At 42.8% G+C, this 20,812-nt stretch overlaps 1 protein-coding gene across 3 annotated transcripts; it reads left to right on the top strand.

Annotated features, from left to right (window-relative positions):
* Positions 1-6: 6 nt before the first annotated feature.
* Positions 7-20,588, top strand: rtn1a (reticulon 1a). 3 transcript variants are annotated; one of them, XM_026339563.1, is made up of 9 exons: positions 7-595; positions 8,985-9,701; positions 10,196-10,882; positions 17,997-18,204; positions 18,328-18,466; positions 18,718-18,787; positions 19,144-19,190; positions 19,273-19,331; positions 19,738-20,588. In XM_026339563.1, the coding sequence occupies exons 1-9, from the start codon at positions 373-375 to the stop codon at positions 19,778-19,780; spliced, it is 2,193 nt and encodes a 730-aa protein (XP_026195348.1). In that variant the 5' UTR covers positions 7-372; the 3' UTR covers positions 19,781-20,588. The 3 variants fall into 3 exon arrangements, with proteins under 3 accessions (XP_026195348.1, XP_026195349.1, XP_026195350.1); XM_026339564.1 differs by lacking the exons at positions 7-595; positions 8,985-9,701; positions 10,196-10,882 and adding an exon at positions 13,138-13,464; XM_026339565.1 differs by lacking the exons at positions 7-595; positions 8,985-9,701; positions 10,196-10,882 and adding an exon at positions 16,212-16,304.
* Positions 20,589-20,812: the final 224 nt, after the last annotated feature.

Below are 20,812 nucleotides of genomic sequence, written 5' to 3' on the forward strand. Positions count from 1 at the left end.
CGTTTGGTGCCGCTCGCTCCACCGGCGTCCCCGAAGTTTCACTTGTCCCCTTTCACCTTTCCACTCTGACCCAGGTGAGGTGCCGCCGGGGAGCCTGGCGGACACCATGACGTCACCGTTGGAGCAGAGAACTACAACAATCAACCTCGCTCCTCTCCTCCTGCTCCCCGACCGACCGAGCGACCGACCGACCGAGCGAGCGCACCGCCTCATTCGTGGCGTGTCTACAAACCCCACAGGCTCAGCTGACAGACGCCAGCCAGGAGCTGCATCGTAGCGTGTTTGTCTCCGTCACCCATCCTAGCACAGACGCCACAGCCGTACAGAAGCCCAGCAGCCCGTGGATCTTCTGTCCGACAACAGGGAAAAAGCATGTCCGCTCAGCCCGGTGAGGAGGGAGGCTCGGAAGGGAAGTGGTTTGGGGATGACTGCGAGAGGAACGGCCTGTTTGGGAACACGTCGACCCGCTTTGACGAGCGACGTGAAGAATTGAAGCCGAGAGGCGACGAGGCGGCGGACGACCTGGATCAACAATTTCATCCTTTCCAGGACGACGGGAAAAGGCCTCCCGTTGCTATGGAAACTGTATCCACAGGTAAAGCGGACAGTCATCACAGTTAAGTCGGAATATTTTCCCCAATGTGCTTGATTTGGGCGGCATTAGGTTTTAATCCCAGCATTCAGTCAGTGTCCTGTTGGCTGTAGACACAACCAGAGAGAAGCAGCCGAGCACATTAAGCTTGACAACAGACCACTTGTCCGTCAGCTGAGCTAAAACTTCTGGGTCTGAAAACATCGAAACAAAGATGCGGCCGAGTAACTTCCTTACAATGACAGTCTGAGCTGTCACAGCAATGATGCTGAAGGAAATAGTATTTAGCATCTTCGAGCTGAAGCCATGGCTGCAGTATTCCCCACTTTGTGGGGGGGTTCAGATGGGATGTAACATGTATTTACAAATAGCCTGTTGAACTTTAAATTACCTATAAACATTTACTTGCATAACTACTATCTCTCACATATAGGCCTTCATCTATAATAAAATAAATGCAGTTTTGATATGAAGGGGTGGAGAGATGATAAATAGATGACTTGACAAGATAAAAACATATTATATTAAAATATAATCATATCTTAGAGTTAAAAGTAGAAAGAGACTTTAACCAAAGCCATTTTAGTAGTCCTGAATTAAGAAATAGTCCTTGTTTTGGTGCTGTTGATGATATTTTTAGGTAACGGGATGCTGGAGACTGTGTTTTTGCGGGATCATCATGCAGACCTCAAATCTAAGTCCGTCAGTCTCCTCAGCACAGCTCCTCTCACGCGGCTATTTTTAATCCTAAAGAAACAGGGCTCACCATTCGCTTGGTGAGCAAAACTAGAGCCCTGCACTTTCTTTCACGAATTCACTAAAAAATTCATGAGACGATGTTTAAAAAAAAAAAAAAGCTGCCTACTTTCCTCTCTTTGATGCCCAGGCCTTTTTCACTTAGCTGGCTATTGCAAGAACCACATCTGTCAAGTACAAGAGCATTATTGGATGCATAAATTGGACTTATAATACTTACTTACGAAAGCTAAATGTATCCTCTTAAAGCTGTGTGAAATAAATGCGAAATAATGAACTGGCTGTCCACTGTTTGGCTGTGCAGTGTTGCAAAAAGTGAACACAGCTCATGTTCTACTTTCTTAGTGTGCCAAACAAGCCCAAGCATGTGTAGGTGCAGACAGACAAACACACGCGCACACGCTCAGACTATGTTTTGATTTCTAACAGAGGAAAAAAAAATAGCTGTCTCTTATTCCTGTGACTCCCACTGAGCCGTGAACCAGTGAAGTAATTCACTCTGTCACTTATGTTCTTGGTGGGAACAGTTCAGATCTCATCACTTCCAGCAGGGTAGAGTGGACATTTTCTCAACCAAGCATGCTATAGTCTGATCTGATCTTTGTCAAGCGCTCTCACTCTGTGTCTCACTCTCTGTAGCAGTTCACACTCACTTTTCTTCTCTGTTTTGTTAATCACAATGTAATAATTAGAGTTTGGGAAACTTGACCTTTTTTAAGGCTGGACAGAAAGAAGTTTGGCCTTTGAACAGTACGATCTGTGAAATAGTACCTCCTCGTGATGTCTAGAATTGCTTTTCTAAGTAAGTAATTGATCCGTGCCTGTCTTAAATCTTGTTCACAGCACTGATCTGCCCACAGGATCCTGATAATGCTGATTTCAGCTGTATTAAATTACCACAGAACAGAACCTTAGCCTCGGATCACACACAGTACAGTACACTATAGCATCTTTTATTCTTTCAAAGTTCCTCATGTTGTAAAGGTTTCCGGAGAAAGTTGTGAAATATTTTGCTGCATCATGATCGAGTCTTATTTACACCAGAGAAGCTAGAGACAAATATTTTTGTAGCAGATGGTATCTGCTCTCTGGCATTGATGAAGACAACTAAGTGCATATTGTACACAGTCATGCACCATTTTGACGTTTATTATTCTCTTTTAATATCCTGTTGGCACATTATAATCACCATTTCATTTTGTCTTGATAAAGTACAGCATGACAAACATTCTCCCACAATCCTGTCCCTGAGAGGTGGATTAGGCTTTCTCTATTTTTGCACATCATCTGTGACCAGGAAGAGACAGCATATGTCTGACTGGGCCTTTCTGATAGAAAAAGCACTTAGTGGACTCCGCTGGTCTTATGTGTCTAGTGCATTTGGTGAGAGCTCTGTTCCTGTTCCCAGGGGGGGCAAGCAGCGCTAGGTCCTTTCAGACCAGATGATAAAGATGCAAGATAATACAGGGGCGAAAAAAGAGGAGGAGGGGAGAGCAGCTTAATGGTGAGAGAGGCGAGGCTGTGACGAGAAAGCTGTAGTTCAAATGGCCAGACTGCTGTAGAAATACTGGAAATACAAAGAAGTGTCCTTTCCCTTAAAGATACTTCTATATATTCCTGATAAAGGCACTGAAGATATCAGTGGTCAGCAGAGCAGCTCTCAGGTGTAAACCAGTGAATGTCCTTCCAATTGCTGAACGCATTGTCCCCCTTACATAATTAGAGAAGGATTAAAGTACACTGCTCAAAAAAAATAATACTATAAAACGCTTTGAAAACACATCAGATTTCAGTGGGGGAGAAAATCATGCTGGATATTTAAACTGATATGGTCTGGGTGATGTGGAAAGATTAGGAATGAAAGAATGCCACATTGTTTGATGGAAATAAAAATTTTCCACTTACAGAGGGCTGAATTTAAAGACACCCTGAAAATCTAAGTGGAAAAATGTACTTTGTTTGGCCCCCACGTGCTTGTATGCATCCCTGAAAACGTCAGGACATGCTCCTAATGAGACAACAGATAAGGCCCAGGGGTATCTCCTCTCAGATCTGGTCCAAGGCATCGCTGAGCTCCCGGACAGTCTGAGGTACAACCCACAGCTTCTCCAGACCTTTCATGTGTGTGTTCTATGGCAAATGCCAATCGAGCTCCATGGTGCCGGGCAGTGAACACAGGGCCCACAAGAGGACATCTGGCCTTCAGGCCACCCTCATGAGGTCTGTTTGTGATTGTTTGGTTAGAGACATTCACACCAGTGGTCTGCTGGAGGTCACTTTGTAGGGCTCTGACGATGCTTATCTAGTTCATCCTTGCACAAAGGAATAGATACCGGTCCAGTTGATGGGTTGAGGACCTTCTTTGGCCCTGTCCAGCTCTCCTAAAGTAACTGCCTGTCTCCTGGTATCTCTTTTCTGCTCTGGAGACTGTGCTGGGAGATACAGCAAACCTTCTGATAATGGCACGTATTGATGTGACATTCTGGAGGAGTTGGACTGTCTGTTCAACCTCTATAGGGTCCAGGTATCGCCTCATGCTTCCAGTAGTGACGCTGAGCCCGGACAAATGCACAACTAGTGAAAGAACTTTTAGAAAGGATAAGGAGAATGTCAATCTACAGCCCTCTGTAGGTTGACATTTACCTGATGTTTAACTGACTTGATGCTAAACTCTGATTAAAAAGTGTTCCTTTAATTTTTTTGGAGTAGTGTGTTTATAATGTGCACTACTGTGTCTTCTCTCCAGAATGATCCGGACCTAAGTGCTCATCCAGTACAAAAAGCTCCACTGCAGGGGACAATAGCAGAAGTACTGCTTTTATTAAATCAATAAATCATAATATCTCACATCCTTTGTGTTTAGCTTAAGTATAATTGAAAGCCTGCATGTGAAATATGATCTTATGTTTATGATCTTACTGCATCTGTTCAGCTCTCTATCCTGTGGGCAAAAGTAATCCCTGAGCAGAGTATTGCAAAACTGTTCATGGGATTAGAGCAACTATCAGCAAAGGCACTTACAATCAGTTCATCAACATTTTCTGTGTGTAGGTTATCAGAGCCTACACTACACATGCCTGCTTCCCGTCTGCGTCTGTACTCTTTAACGTCAGCTCCTGTCTGTGAAATGAGCGAAGTGCCAGTCTGAAGTTACACTTAATTGACAGCTTTGTCCCAAAGCAAACAGCTTGCAGACACTCAGTCTTCTCACATCTTGTCCATTCATCTATAAAGATGTATCCAAGCAAGACAAATGCTGTTGATACAGTTTAAGATGAACACTGACGACTTCAGGTGAGATTTTCGTTAAACTGTCTTTAGATTGATTTATCTTTGACAAAAGCTGCTGGAACAATAACAGTTTCTCTGTGTGGCCTTCAGTATTTTTTAGCATCATAGATACACTGACATTACTTACCATCATTGTATGTCCTCATTGTCCTGGATCAATGCAGCTCAGAGAAATTTAACCCCTCACTGCTTCTCTTATTGAGCCTTACTAATAGTTTTGTTGCTCATCTTTTAGTTTAGTTTTAGACATTTGGAGAGTCAGGGACTATATCATGTATTTCTTTAGCCAAGGTTATTGTCATTAATACAAAATAATAATAGTTTCCATTAAAAATATATTGCAGATTTATGTTTTTCATCCAATGTAATAATGAAAAACGCTGGAAAAAAATAGTTTATTGTTTTATTGTTACTGTTCAAAAAATCTTTTTTTAAATTTCCCAACCCAAATATTGTAGTATTATTGTAATATTGTAAGTAAAATAAATAAAATAACTAAATGAATGGTTATTGAAGGTAAACAGCACAGATGGTTTTGACAGAAGAGCACAGCATGTGTCTTAATGGATTGGTTTCCACAAGGTCATGGAGTGAAAGAGAACCCCTGAAAGGTAACACCACAATTGGGAGGGTCACAGATGGAGGAGAGGAATCATTATAGTGCTCCGTATAAACAGGTGTTTAAAGGTAAAGATAAAATTGTCATGGGTGATATTCTGTGACAACACAGACAGGAAAGAAAGCCTTTGAACGTCAGTGTAGCGTCTTGTTGTAATACAACTATATATATATATATATATATATATATATATATATATATATATATATATATATGTATATGTATACATATATACTTATTTTAAATTTAATGCCATCCCATGTCACCTTGTTTGAACAACAATGTGTAAGTGAGAACTTAGGGGACCAATTGCTTTACATCTGAAAGCAAATCTTTCTCAATTCTTGATGCAGAATTTCAACTGCCTCCTTTATCATATTTTTTGTTTCATAAGGTTTCTATATATTTTATAGCTGTCCTCAGTGTCTGCTCTTAGGAAAGAGATTCAGAATTCAGTTCATTATAACTAGTTTCCACTTCTGATATCTTGTATTTGTGCTATTTTTTTGTGATAATAAATGATTTGCAAACCATTGTATTCTGTTCTTATTTACATTTTATACAGCATTTGGCAGCAGACAGACCATATTAGCACTTGGTCTCCCGTTTTGCATCTTGTAAAATGTCATTTGATATTTTCTTGCTGAAATAAGCAAATCCTTCCCACAAAAGATGCTCCACACCTGCAGGATTCCTAGATACCTATAGCTGTCCTGTGTCTGCTATGTTGCCTTCTGGTATTGCAGTCCATTCAGTTCTGACTACCTACTCTCTTTGTTATCATCCGACTACATTTATCCAGTACAAATGAAATTCTGATGGCGTAGCTGAAGATCCTAGTGGTTTAGATCAGTGAATGGATGTCTCATTCTCTCTTGGCATACAGCTTCATGTCATCCATGTTGAGAAGGGCTGATGTTGGCTCCATTCTGTGGTCGGTATCTGTAACTGGTCTTGCTGATGATCTGGCTGAGAGGTTTAAGGCCTATGTAGAACAGCAGTGGGGATAGATCATCTCTTTGGTAAATCCCACACTTGATGGTGAATTGCAGTTTGTTTGAAGTTGGCCTCTAGGGTTGTTTTCCACAACTGCATTGAATTACACATGAATCGATCCATGTGTTAGACATTGAGTCATAGGCTTTCTTCTAGTCAATCCAGGTAGTGCACAGGTTGGTATGTTTGGTCTTACTGTCTCGAGTGACTGCTCTATCTACCTGTAGCTGCACCTCTGGTGTTTCTACTAATTCCTTTTTAGGTCCTGCTTATGTATTGACATGTGTCTATTTACCTTAGATTCAAATCGACTGTGACTAATCCCAAACGAATCCCTCAGTTTTCACTTTTGATATTTAGTCTTTATGCTATCTTTGTGATACAGTTGTATTCTGTTTTTATTTACATTTTATACACCAATTTTTGGGGAAAAGTATTGCAGGTTGTGATACAAGCAGCATCCCATTGGTGTTTATCCAGATACTTTTTATTCCACATTGGAACCATATGTGTCTTTAGAAGGTTAAACACTCATATACAGAAAGCTCACATACAGTTAAACAAAACCTTAATTTCCAACTGTTAATATTCTTTTGATATCATCTGTACTCATATGTTTTTGTGGCTAGCCTTGTAATTAGGAGCCCATGCTTTGCTACAGATTGTCAAGTTGTGTTAGTTTCTAAGCTGCAGTGGCTGCACAGAGGACAACAGAAGCACTGTCCCTTCACAGCACATCCAAAAGGTTTTATTTATTTAAATGCACCATCCTTTCAGTGGCATGATTTTGTTGGGTGGCTACAGTGCGAGCCGAGAATTCCCCTGTTGTCACGTCCAGTACTGTCTGAGTGGAGCAAAGAATTTGTTTCAACCTTGTGGGTATTTTTCTCCCAGCATCTGGGTTGTAGGCCATATCAGCCCTTTCACAATCTTTGTCAAGTAGCTGCTCAGAGCGACTGTCCTTGTGGCTGTTACAGATGAGCATCCAGCCTCTTAATTGTTGCAGATGTCTCATGCAACTGCTGGTGGTTTTAACTATGTTGGGATGGGTGAAGAGAGAGGGAGTGTGTTGCACATAGTCAACAGGATTGCTGGCAGTTCACAGCTCCAGAGATCACCTCTCTTCACACTTTGTAGTGCTGCCCACATCTGCACAGTAGGTATTTGTGCAGTGAATCAGTGAGTGTTAGATTATGATCGTGTTGCCAGGGTGATGGACCTAGATGATGGTAGTACACTAAGAGGATTATACATTGGTTTGCTTTAGAAGTACATCTAGGGCATTCAGTCAATAAACTCAACTTACCTCAACAGCTGTGCTCATCTACTGTATTTTAGACTGTTAAGGTCTATAGGCAATCAGATGTTAATCTACAAGAAAATGTAGCCTATTGTAACAATATCCTGATGCTCAGGAACATCTGGCCCTACTTTGCTTTTCCTCTGTCACATCAACCCTCTCCTTGTGTCCCAGCATTGCTGTGTAGTGTTTATGCCATTGTACTGCGGTATGATGTATTGTTAATGACTGAGGGAGCAGAAGTAGGAGGGAAAGCAGAGGGGAAGGGTGGTGGTGCTGTTTAGAGGAAGCGAAGGGATGGACAGGACGTCCTGGCTAGTTGGGTCTTCTGTCAGTCAGTCTGCATCCTCCGAGGCTAACCCTAAGGCTGCTATTTTAAACCTTCCCCCCTTATCCAGCCCAGCAGCTGGACCCGGCCTATTTATAGCACCACCGCTGCCCTGAGAGAAGCAAGGCTAGAGAGCAGGAGGAGGAGCTCAGCGTGTACTTCCACACGGCACAACAGAAATATTAGCATTAGATGTCATATAGCATGTGTTTGTTAATGGGCTTCTGTTTGTGTTTGCACATGAGGCAGTATGTGCTCGTTGGTGGAACTGCATAACTGAGATCAGAAGTTAGACATAAATTTAACAAATGTGAATAATGCACTTGACCTTGACTTGTTAACATATCTTAAAATAACACATCTCTCAAGTCATCTATTCCTGTTTTTACAGATGATATGTGAGCATACTTAACATTTCTCCTTGCGGTAATGCAACACATTATTCAGTAAGATGCTAAGTGATACTTAATATCAGAGCACACTCGGGTTCATACACAGCTAAATACCCGTGCTGCCTTCCAGTTTTTAATTCTTCCTGTTTAATTGATTCATTTTATACAGTTATCATTATTACATTACATTTATCATAACTATTTTGTTTGAGCTACGACCTCTTTTAAAGAGATACCACCTTCCACATACAGCATATTGTTCATATCCTGTGTGTTTGTATGCATGTGTAAGTTGTCAAAGGAGATGCAGGATTACTGATCGCAGAGCAGACATGTGAGTACTGGCTCCCCTTTGCCTGTATGATTTAGAACAGACTCTGGTTGTGCCACTGTGGTTTTTTGGGGTCTAAACAATCCCCCTTTGTCCAGCTCCGGCTACAAGTACCCTCTGTTACTGCTGCTTCACTGATCTACACAGCAAAACACCCAGTGTGACTCTGCTACTCTCCCAGTGCTACAGCCATCCTCACTGCCAGCAGGAGCAAATCAAGCAAAGGGTTGTTTAACTGGATGTTTTCATTAATCAAACAACTTCCACGGATTTGATTTGATCATGTGATGCAGAGAGTGCTGTCATTCTTCCTTCTCTGTGTGTCTGTACTCACTGGGTTTCTATTCTCTCTCTCTCTCTCTCTCTGTCTTTTTTTTAGGTGACATGATGTCTGGTCTGTTCAGGAAGCCAATTAATGACGATGGCGATGTGTACACCTCCTTACTGTCCAATCAAAGCTTCACATCAGGTCGGGAAGCCTCCTACCTGTCGGGTGATTTGAAAACCTCCTCTGGCTCCTCTGCCCTGGACCAGTTCTCTAGTGACACATACAGCTTCAGCTCTAAAACCAAGATGACCTCTGACCTGGCCGGTGACATGCCAAAATCTCTGCTGGGCTCAGATAAGACAGAATCCTACAACTACATGGACATCAGCCATGGGGATGAGCACCATGACCAGAGCAAGGGGGCTTTGCAAGGCCTGATGGACACAGGCTCAACTGGTCATGACTTTCTCAGCAGCTACATGGACAAGAACCCCGGAAGAAATGAGGAGGACGAAGAAGAGAACCTAGGTCCGGCGCTCGGCTCCCATTCTTTCCCATATGTGGAGGAGCCATCTGACGAAGAGCTCTCAGACTACCGCTCCTACCGAAATCTGGGTGGCACCCCGCAGACAGCAAGCCCGGTGAAGATCACCTTGACCGAGTCCAAGTCTACCGCTGCAAAGACAGAGCCACAGCAACATCCCCCTGCAGTCAGCATGTCCGACCGTGAAAATGTCCTCAGTGTGGGCATACAGGGGGTTCCCACTGTGACACTTTCAGAGCCAGAGGATGAAAGCCCTGCTTCGACGCCAAATGCCTCACCAACACGTAGGCACAGCACATAAACACCTCTCATGTGGTTAGATATAGTGGTGTAATACTGAGAATTCCTATGGAATTCATTCCATATTCAAGTATAAAATAAACATATGCATATACTGTACATACTTACTATATATATTATAAAACTGTTTATGAGAAAACACATCAGATCTATTTGTCTGTTCTTGATGCCATAATAAATGGCATTAAAGTCAGCACTACTTCAGTACTTGTCTTTAAGTCTTTAAGTCAAGGCTTTGTAGCATAATTAAGTCATACAATCAGCAAACTTAGTATTGGCAGTTGTATAACAAAATCCCTCAGCACACTGAATTAACCAAGCATGTGTTTCATTGTTTATGTAAGATGAAGATGGTGTTAATTCATCTTAGCTGAAAAGTTACATTTAGCAGCTTTAGGTCAATGTTCTAATATTGTATGTCTGCATTTGGAAGTGAAGACTCTAATGCTCACTTTTCTCTGCATTTTTTTGTAAGCAGAAAAGGAGTTCTCTTCTCGTGACATGTTCAAGGATGACACAGTGAAGCCCACAGCTTCCAAAAGTGGTCCAGGCACAAAAACCGGCAGCAGGGAGCATGACGGCAGCAGCTCAGAGTCTGGAGACTCAGAGATCGAGCTGGTGTCTGAGGAGCCTCCCAAGGCCAGTAGCAACCCATTTGCCCAGCCACCTAAAAGCAAGTGTGCTTTCAGCCAGCCTAACAACCCCTTTGACAATCCCCCTGTCGCCAAGGGTGGTTTTGGCCTGGCTGGCAACCATGCTCCACCCACGGCCTACAGCATTCTGAGGGAAGAGAGAGAGGCAGAGCTTGACAGTGATCTCTTCATTGAGTCTGCATCTGAAGAGAGCCCAAAGAGGGAGCAGGGCTTCGGTGGCCCCAAACAGGGTATCAACCCTCCCTCTCCCCTGGTTCCCAGTGCAGTCCCCCCTCGCAGTACGGTTGAGGCAGTGGCAGCCGAGCCCCTGATGCCAGAAAAGGTCCAGACCCCAGTGAAAGCAGAGGAGGATCGCCCCAGCAAGCCCAAACCCCCCACTGCTGCTGTGCCCCCAGAGGTGAGATTGGAGAAGCCCCTTCAGGACGACATGCTCAAACACACCAATGAGGGCAAGGGAGGCTTAGGAAAACCTGCTCTATCAATGTTTCTGGAGGGCTTCAACAAACAGAAAGGTCAGTCCTCTAAATCTTAACTTTCTCTCTCGCCACAACTTGAATAAAGTTTGTTACTGCGTTAGGATATCACAAAACATATCTGTTTGTTGTTGCAGTGGTTTCACTTTGGCTTATAAGTCACCGTTGTGAGTCCTGCTTTTCCAAAAGTAGTACGGTCAGCTTGAGGAACAGGTAGTGTTGTCTCTGCTGCTGTGCATTCATGCTTAAGTGAAATAGAGATAGCATGTGCATTGGTAATCAAAAAGAAAGCATTAAAATAGCTTTATTACTCCTAATCCCATTTCTAATACATACTTTATATGTTTCATTTTTCTCTTATGCGTTTGTATTTGTTTACCTCCTGGTAGAAACCTGCATGGTATTGCACTGTTGTGTTCACAAGGCGGGGAAAGTAAACAAGTTGCTGAGAGATGGGATGTTCCACTGCTGAGTGTGTGTTTGTGCCACGGTTGTGGGGGGGAAGAGCTTGTGCTGTTCTTTTCTGAGGTCTGCTTCCCCCTGGTGGAATCTCTGCGATGAAAGTGGAACGAGAATACACTGAGTCACATTTATGGTAATGCACAAGGACTGAAGCTCCAACTTGTAAACAGGGCTCTCTGTTTTCAGTAGAATCAACACAACTTATAAAGCTGCAAATAATAATAAAAACTCGTCCAGCATCTTGACAGCATCTGGCTTCGTGCATCTCTTTTCAACATCCTGTAGAGATAAGACAGGCATGCCAGACGCAGGCAGCAGGAGTTAATGCTGTCTAAGCTGCGCATTTGACGTTGGCACGAGTGCTTCTATTGGTTGTTCTCTCTGTGCATATAAACTGTGGATTTATATAATTGCGATGATGTCATGTGCTGGGGTGCACGATCAGAGCAATGAAGACTTTTGACTGTTGTTTACATACATGTTTACTCTGTGACATTCAGATACAGGTGCATATGCTTCAGTGAAAGTGTGATAGCTGAGTCACATAAATAGCATTTCAAATGTATACCTACAAGCTGACTGTAGCTGCAAAGGCTCTTGTTTTGTTTACACAAAGAGTAAGAAGGTTCTGGAAATGCTAAAAAACAGGTCACATGTACTTCTTTCCACCACTAGAGGGCACAGTGCACCTTTATCATCATGCTGCTCTGTTGAAGACTAGCAGATATTGTTTTCATCTTGTCCTCTTGCAAACCAGTTGCCATAGCAACAGTGATGGGAGAGCATGTTTAGGCTGGTTTAGAGAAATCTGTTGTTTTTTGGGTTTTTTTTTTTTTTTTTTTTTTTTGCTCTTGGCTGGTTTTGGCATTTAGACCTGTCAAGGCTGCCTGAGCAGAAGGTTTAAGGTGTGGCAGTCTGCAGGGAGGAGGACAGAGGGGACAGAACCAACAGCTTTGAAAGGACTGAAAATAGTGTCAACCCTGAACTATTAAGGAGCTGTTTTCTGCTGAGGGCTGACACCACAGTCACAGTTTCTATTGCACATAGTTTGTTAGCACATGATGTTGCTATTTTCTGTGCATGTCCTTTTTACAGCTCCATTTGCATTACAAATATGTTCATTGGAGAAAATCATAAAGCACAAACACATCCTGAAGGCACACAGTGCTGTGGAGCACACTGTCTCTAGATATGAATTATTATAGTAAAAGGACATTGCCTCTTCAGTTATCAGTGATTTTTAAAGGAAGATGCTATTTGGATCTCTGGCTATAATTTTAGTATTGTTATGTATAAAGAAAGAACAATGGAACTGGGGATTGGTCAGATTGTTTCCTTAGCAACATGGTCTTCAGTCCGGCCATTTCTAATCTTCAGACAAACATAGCGAATGCCTCCTGTGTGGTGTGCACCATGACATCAGACTATTAAAAATGCTGGTATTCTGTGTGCATGTGAGAATGTGGCTGCATACCATAGTTGTATGTTATCATGCAAAATAAAAATATGGTAGTGTGCAAGTGAACCCTGGGTGGTAACAAAGTAGACAATACATGCACCTGCTTTGGTGTCTCATCAAAGCGTAAGTGGGAAGACCCTCCCACTGCTTGTACCCCCACTAATACCAGTTTGTTCTGAGGCTCTGTTGTGGCTTTTATTACGAAAGCTTTCCTTTCAAGAAAAAAGCCTAGCCCCTCACTGTAACCACCCACCCACCCTTTTACCCCCCCCCTCCTTCCCTCTCCTACCACATTGCATAGATGTGGTGTTTACAATTTGACCCCCCTCCCCTCCCCCAGCACGCACGCACACAGACATACACATACGCACTTTTTGCTGCTCCTTCTGTTCTTGCCAGCGCTGCTCCACAGCATCAGTCTGTGTGCTCCGCAAGCCGGCAGCACCTTGGAAACCTTTCCTCCCTCCCTCCCTTCCTCCCTCTCTGTCATCTCAGCCTCTCTCCTGCATCTTTTTCGACCATTCATGCCGTTCTGGAATGAGTGAGTGAGTCTGTGCTACCGAAGAGGGAGACAAAGAAGAAAACGGAGATCACAAAGAGAAAGAGAGAGAGAGGACAGGGACATAACTGATCACCAGCATGCAGGCCACTGCAGACGTGACCAAGAAGGAGTGCTCCTGGAGCGGCTGGAAGGGCCAGGGTACTGATGTGTTTATGTGATTTACTCGTCATTTCTCTGTGTTTGTGATCCAGAGACATTATCTCATGCACGTTGGTTGAATATCCATGACATCATAGATGTGTAGTTCTCGTGTGTGTCTGTGTGCTTTGCATGTGCACATTTGTCAACTAATTCTATTTGTCTTATGCTGAAGAATCAAACAGAAACGTTTACCTGCACCTCCCTTCATGGGGACACACCCCGATAAAAGGTCCCTTCTGCTGCATGTGTGTGCTGTGCATTTGGAAGAAAAAAAAAAAAAACAGAGCAGAGGGGGTGAGAGACGGTGGTGTTTTGGAGAATATGTGTGTACACACCAGCACGCTGAGAGCCATCTGTTTAGGCTGTATGTTAATACGGATGCCATTGTTATCACCCTCCCCACGTTGCAGCCATTCAAGGGAGCTGGTTTTACATGGCTTATGCTCCGTTTTTGTGTAACGAGACAGTCAGAACACCCGGATGGTACTGACAGACAGTCGCCATGGTAACCCGGGCACACCCATCCTGATTACATCAGCCCTATCTCCACGGCTGCTATGGCACCTTGCAGTGACTGGGCCAGAGAAGAGCATCCTCCGTCTGTTTCCATAGCATGTAGGGTTGTAGAGAGAGAGAAAATGGCGGCCCTTCCTCCACACTGATTGTGATTTGTTATCTGCCTTCTTCTTAGATTTTAAGCACTTGTAATGCAATAGAATGGTTTGGTTATTGTATCCCAGTAGTGACAGTGACTGTGTTATGTAAAGCAACTCAATGACAAACCCACATTTATTATTTTGTCTACTGAGTCATTTTCCAGTTAACTGGCCATAAATGAGGATTTTAGACTGTGTCACATCATAGGGTATCTGATAGGATCTGACCATGTTAGGAATGCATCAAATTAAGCTAAGTCAGCACAGCTAAGGATGAAATGATGAAGGTTTTTTTATTTCTTGCTCTCGAATAGCTGTACATCACCTTGAAGCTGTTTTTGTTAAGTCATTGTCATTGCACATGCACAGTAGTGACTCACCAACCACTGCACATCTCAAGTGATATCGACAATGATCAAAAGAAAATGATCTAAAATTAAGTCATGCATGTGTGATTATTTTTAACAAGACTAACCTCAGTAACACACACAGCAGCCAATAGGCTTTCAAATGCAGGGTCAAAATGGTTCAAAACATATAGTTTACCATTTAAGTAAAGTTACGTACTGAGGTAGGCATTACAAAAACTAAAACTGTGCTTAATAAATACTGCATAGAAGCAGATAATAGGTCAAAATGACACTTTTTGCTGTGTTATGTTGTGATTTACTGGTGGTGTAGTATAAATTGCATATTACATTGCAATTTGAGAAGACTGAGATTACATTTGCAGTTTCAGATCAATATTTTTATTTTTTGCAGAAGTTTTTGTCTTTTAAAGTCCAACTTTGGGATAGTTCAGATTTTTTTGTCACAACATAGTCTGATGTAGTCACTGCTGGTAATCCAAGTCCGAGACTGAAGTCCTTGAATCTCAGCTGTGAAAGACGGTTGGCAGCAAAAGTCCCTGTGCATGTCTGCTCACTGTAGCTGATAGCTTGTTTGAGGCCACAAGGATGTCTTCAGTGATTTAATGAGGTCAGGCTAAACTAGTTTCACTACAGATAAGGGGGAGGGAGAATCATATAATTGTCACTGGTGATAATCATTTGCTCTGGTTTTGGCTCAGTGCTTGTATGTTGATCATCAGTGAAAAGAGGCATATCAACAGAGCCTGGCACGCAGCATTTGGACTGCATCTGTGTTCTGTATTGTGCATTGGATTTAAGACTGAGGGCTTGAAGGCCTAACATAAAATTATCTTCTTATAATATTTCATTTTTGCTAGAGCTACAAACCTGCCTGTTTTTCTGTTTTTGTTAATATATGAATATTAAGATGTGCTTTTACTTGAGTATACACAATTCAAATGTCAAATTTCAAGTCAAAAACTAAACACTGTCATTTAACTTTCTTCACATCTTTTTTTATGAATCATTTTTTTATTAGCTGACACACACTCAACCAACAGGCCTCATGTGAGACCTGCCATTGTCCTTTTGTGCTCCACAATAAAGGGAGTGGCAGTCTTCATGTGTTCGAGTGTAGAGACACATTATGTGCTGCTGATTCCCCAGATTCAGAGCAAATGAATTTCTCTCTTTTCCCAAAGGAACACTCTTCATTCTGCCTCCCTCCTGCTTTCTCTTTCAGCCCCTCCCCTCCTCCCTCTCCACATCTCTCAGTGAGTGATAGGGAGAAAATGGAGCACGGTAACTATGGTAACTGCATCATGCAGGTGCTCGGCCGATCCTTGCCACCAAAGCATTTTAATGGAGCAGTGGCATATGGCTACTGTGTGTACGGTTTATGTGTTACAGTGTCACAGTTACCGTCTTGTCTTAAGATGCTGATGTCATATGAGAAAAATTATTTTGTTTTGATACAGATTTTTTTGTTTGATTGCTGCTTGGCAGCCTTTGTCGCGTGTTAGCACGGCTGTGCTTAGAAAAACCTGAGCATAAAGGAGCTCACAGAGAGAGAGAGAGAGAGAGAGGGAGAGTTTGTATGTGTGTTAATGTGTGTGTCTGTATGTGCTGGATTGCAATGTGGCTCTTTGGCAACCGCACCCCACAGACGTGGTCCATCCCCCTTACAGTCCCTTTGCTCAGGCAGATGCTGATTTGCCGGCGTGGCTGTGGCTCCTCCCTTCTTGTGCAGGGGGACTCCCCCTTTAGTGCTCTCCTTTTGTCCGTGGATAAAGCAGCTGCCTCTTTCCCTGTTCAGCCATGGGAGCCGCAGGTCAGTACAAGCTTCTACTGCACTAGCTAAAGCTTTTGGGTCTGTGCAGTTTTGCACGGCACATCACAAGACGCTGTTGCTGGTCAACACCTGTCTCACCCTCTAGCAGAGCTGCGCGTTGTTGATGTGTCTGTGTGTTATTACAGCTGCTTTATGTGCTACCTGTGCCTGCATGTGAGCATCTCCATTCAAATCAGTAGCCACATGGACACAGTAGGGGCAGGAACAATGGCTTTTGTGGGGAATGGTGCATGTACAGTAGCTCGGGCCTACAGATCACGTTTCTGCTGTTTCTGGATGAGCAGTATGTTTGATTTGAAGTTGGGAGGTACTGTATGTCACCACTGGTTACTGGATAAGAGAGGACAGATAACATGTTATTTTACAGTATAGGAACAATTCATGCGTGGGATGCAGATTCACTTAGTCACAATGTTCTCTCACCACCCAGGTTTGAGCCTGCTTTTTTGGCATCCACAGATGCCTCTTAGTGGAGAGTAAAGATGGCCGTCATCACTATGCTGCTCACAGCTCCACTGCTAAAATTAGAGCAAGCAGGCAGGCGGACAGCTCAAAGAGGAAGAGTGAGACACCTAAGAGTCCTCTGACATGATTTGCTCTTGTTCATGAGCACAAAACTTTACATTAACATACCAGCTGTGCTCATCTTCCCGCCTGACGTGAAAGATTTCCAGGTGCTGGTGGAGTTGCAATGGTTTTTCGCGGGAGACAGCTGGTTCAGCAGAGGTAAAACAAGCAGCCGACAGTTCTCATGGAAACGAGTCTGTGTTTCCAGACGACACAGATGACTGCCAGAGGAGGGCCATGTTGGCCACTGGAGCTGTAATGGTACATTGGGCTAATCCTCAGTTATCACTTCTTTCTCATCTTTACCCGTGGCTTTGAATTACAGGCCCCACCAAGCAAAGAAGATAAAAAAAAAAAAAAAAAAACTGCAGCAGCGAGCTTTACGACAGCCAGCAGACATGTTGGTGTGTAGTCCAACTATTTTTTCCTACATCAGTGAGAGGAGTCAGGGTGTGTTACTGCAATAATGAGATTCAGCATTGACGCGTTATTATCCTCCATCGATGACCACGGGGCTGCTTGTCTGGTCAGGTTGCATTGAAATGTTATCTGTGAACTGCTGATAGTGCTTCTGCATCTGCTGCTACCTTCACAGGGCTATAGGTCAATCATTAATTCAGTTCTGTGAGCAGCAGGTGCAGGTATACCTTAAGTTTAATATTTGTCTGCTGTATATTTGTATACGTATGAGAACAGACCACATGAGACTAATGATAAGCACACGTCAAGATTTCAAAATGAATCCCTGGAGTGAGGCAACACAGAGAAGCGAGAGTCAGCTATTATCTTCTGCAAAGGCTGCTCCATTTATTGGGGTATCGACAGTGAACTGGTGAATGACACCCTCATTACCTTACAGCTCCATCTAACCTAATGAAAAGCTAGGTTAGGAAGCTGGGTTGAAACAGAATCACGTGACAGCCGGAGCTCTCCGGGGACGGTGGGTTGTGAACAGCTTCCACTTATTTGACCCAAATGTGTGGTGCGTAGCGCACAGCAGCCCAATCCACTTTGAAAACGAAATGCCCATGGATGGCCAGGCCAGGCCAAACTGGATCTGAGTCCTAACCTTATTTCTCCTTGTTCTGTGTCACTCTCCAATAGCAATTGACCTGCTCTACTGGAGGAATGTGAAGCAGTCAGGAGCCGTGTTCAGCAGCGTGCTTCTGCTCCTCTTCTCCCTGACCCAGTTCAGCGTGGTCAGTGTCGGCGCCTACTTAGCCCTGGCAGCCCTCTCTGCCACCATTAGCTTCAGGATCTACAAGTCTGTGCTGCAGGCTGTGCAGAAGACCGACGAGGGACATCCTTTTAAGTGAGTAGAATGTCAATAAATAAGATTATTTAAATATTTAATAATACAAAAATAGGTCTAGGGTATTTATTTACTAAAGTGTGCACGTTTATCACTCTCTTCTGTGTATGTGTTTCTTACCAGAGCCTATCTGGAGATAGAAATCTCTCTATCCCAGGACCAGATTAGTAAATATGCTGACAAGATCCTGCTGTACACCAACACCTGTATGAAGGAGCTCCGCAGGTTGTTTCTCGTACAAGATCTGGTTGACTCCTTGAAGGTTTGCCTCACAATCTCATCATTGTTTGCTTTTTCAGCACTGCTGACCACGGATGATAATATAATTAATTCAAATAGCACTGCATTCAAATGCAATGTCAGCTCAGCTCCTCCTCTACGGACATTTGAGGGCTAGTTAGTTTCATGCCTTGACGTGAGAACACAGACTCCAAATAAAAGTTGTAATACAAAAAAAATACGGTGATACAAACACATTCTTTGGATTAAACCCATCATGTTGATGTGTTTCAGTTTGCTGTTCTGATGTGGCTGCTGACCTATGTGGGCGCACTCTTCAATGGCTTGACACTGCTCATTCTAGGTGAGGTCACCAGGCTCACGCCGTCTGTCTTTCAGCACAGCTTTATCTGTAACAAGCATTCAAACACCGCAGCATTTTAGCCTTTTTGACATTGTCAGCATGATCTAAATGTATATAACAGAGTTCTACCACATTATGTGTCATTAATGAGAAGCACGTGTCCTTATCACAATGGCAGAACCACATTTATTTACTGGACATGTTAACTGTATTCCCAAATGTACAGTATGTGTTTACTTTTCCAGCTTACCTTAGATAAGAGCTGTGGGTGGGGCTTTGATGTCCTGCTGTTCCTGTTTGAGCATATTCCCAGTGTTGGTCTGAAATAATTTAACACCACTCTCTTGCCTCTGCAGCTGTGGTCTCCATGTTCACTATGCCCGTGGTTTATGAGAAACACCAGGTAGGAATCTGAACATCTTCACAGTTAACCCTGCTTTTAAAACATATCCAGCATTTACACCCATCATTTTCTCTGTTTTCAGGCACAGATTGATCAATATGTGGGACTAATACGGACCCAGGTCAACTCTGTGGTTGGGAAGTGAGTAATTGTCATTCACCATCTTCTTGTTGGAGCACTTGCCTTTCCCTCATTAGTGAGCAGAAACACTCCTGTGCAAAGCAATTAACCCTTAAATGCCTATGTAATAGGCTGTGGTTGTACTGAAAAGGTACTAGTGGTAAAGGCGTGCCTCAAAAAGAGCATCTGTGTACTAAGGCTACCCTTCTTTCAGCTTCACTCATCAACTGAAAGGTCTAGAATAATAATAGTATTATTTCAAAATAAAGATGTAAACTTGCTGCACAGCATGAAATCAGATCTGTGACCTTGCCACTTTTAGTCAAACTAGACTTGGTTATATAAACAGAGAGTACAAATAAAAAAGCTGAATAATCACAATTTAGAGTAAATGTCTTGTTAGAGAACGCTTCTTTTCTCTGTACAGGATTCAGGCAAAGATTCCTGGGGCCAAGAGGAAGGAGGAGTAAACCTGTCTGCCTCACTGGGAAGCTGACAGTCCAGTCCAAGCAGCTCGCTCACTGTTAAAGAGCCTGGTTATCATCTGTGGGCCATAGTGCTATGTCATCTTGGTGTTCTCTAAAAGCATCCACTGGAGAAGCCTTCACCGTGTCTATAGCAGTCTAAACACTAACACACACAGTCACACGTACATAATCTTGTTTCTAGGTAGACAAGTACACAACTTGTAAACAAAAAAAAAAAAGAAACCGACTTTTTTTTCTGTTGCTTATGATAAAGTGCATGAAGTTGAGCCTTGGGTAAATAATATTTGATATATTTTGTGAAGTTTTTAAATCACGCCACATTTTTGCTTTGCAGTGCTTACTACAAAATGTACGGTTTGGCACAAAAAAAGCTAAATGCCCACAGACGTACTCTGCTGCCAGTGTTAAATACTGCTTCATGTTTCTGAGTTAGCAGATGGGGCTTCTCTCAGTATATGTCAATATATAAATATCAAAAATGAGTTTCTTTTGGTGTTTTTAAGCACAAAATAATTTAACGATATGTGTCTTAGATGTGGTAATTGTAGGGTTCTTGCTTTTGTATAACCTTAAGGAACAATACACATGCTCATGTTTTAGGTACTGTTGTATGACTACTATGAAGACAAGGAGTATCTGGTGATATTTAGCTTGTTTGAATAACTGTCCAACTTTGTACTATGTTCAACTATACTCTGTAGTTCTTTAGACCCTGGACTCTTTAACTATTTGCACTTACAGTATGTATTTAATTACAGGAATAAGAACAATAAATGTACCTTGATGTATACCATCTCTTCAGCCATCCTACTGTTGAGTTCACATTTGTAAGACAATTTCATATATGGCATCAAGTCTGGGGTGGTAACACCTCTCGGTGCTGCCCAGCATTTACAGTATAGAGGGGAAACTGTAAAAGACTTAGATTGGAGACTGGGATTCAGCTATAAATAAATGCCAATGAATTCTGACACTGACACACCTCTAGCAGGAGGAGTTTAGTATGTCTGTGTA

The sequence above is a fragment of the Anabas testudineus genome, chromosome 22 (assembly GCF_900324465.2).
Source record: "Anabas testudineus chromosome 22, fAnaTes1.2, whole genome shotgun sequence".
Classification (NCBI taxonomy): Eukaryota; Metazoa; Chordata; class Actinopteri; order Anabantiformes; family Anabantidae; genus Anabas; species Anabas testudineus.

Excerpts from the sequence above, each read along its gene's own strand:
- rtn1a (XM_026339563.1), top strand. The coding sequence starts at position 373 with ATGTCCGCTCAGCCCGGTGAGGAGGGAGGCTCGGAAGGGAAGTGGTTT. Across the intron at positions 18,467-18,717 it reads ATCTGGTTGACTCCTTGAAG|TTTGCTGTTCTGATGTGGCT; the intron begins GTTTGCCTCACA and ends GATGTGTTTCAG. Across the intron at positions 18,788-19,143 it reads CTTGACACTGCTCATTCTAG|CTGTGGTCTCCATGTTCACT; the intron begins GTGAGGTCACCA and ends TTGCCTCTGCAG.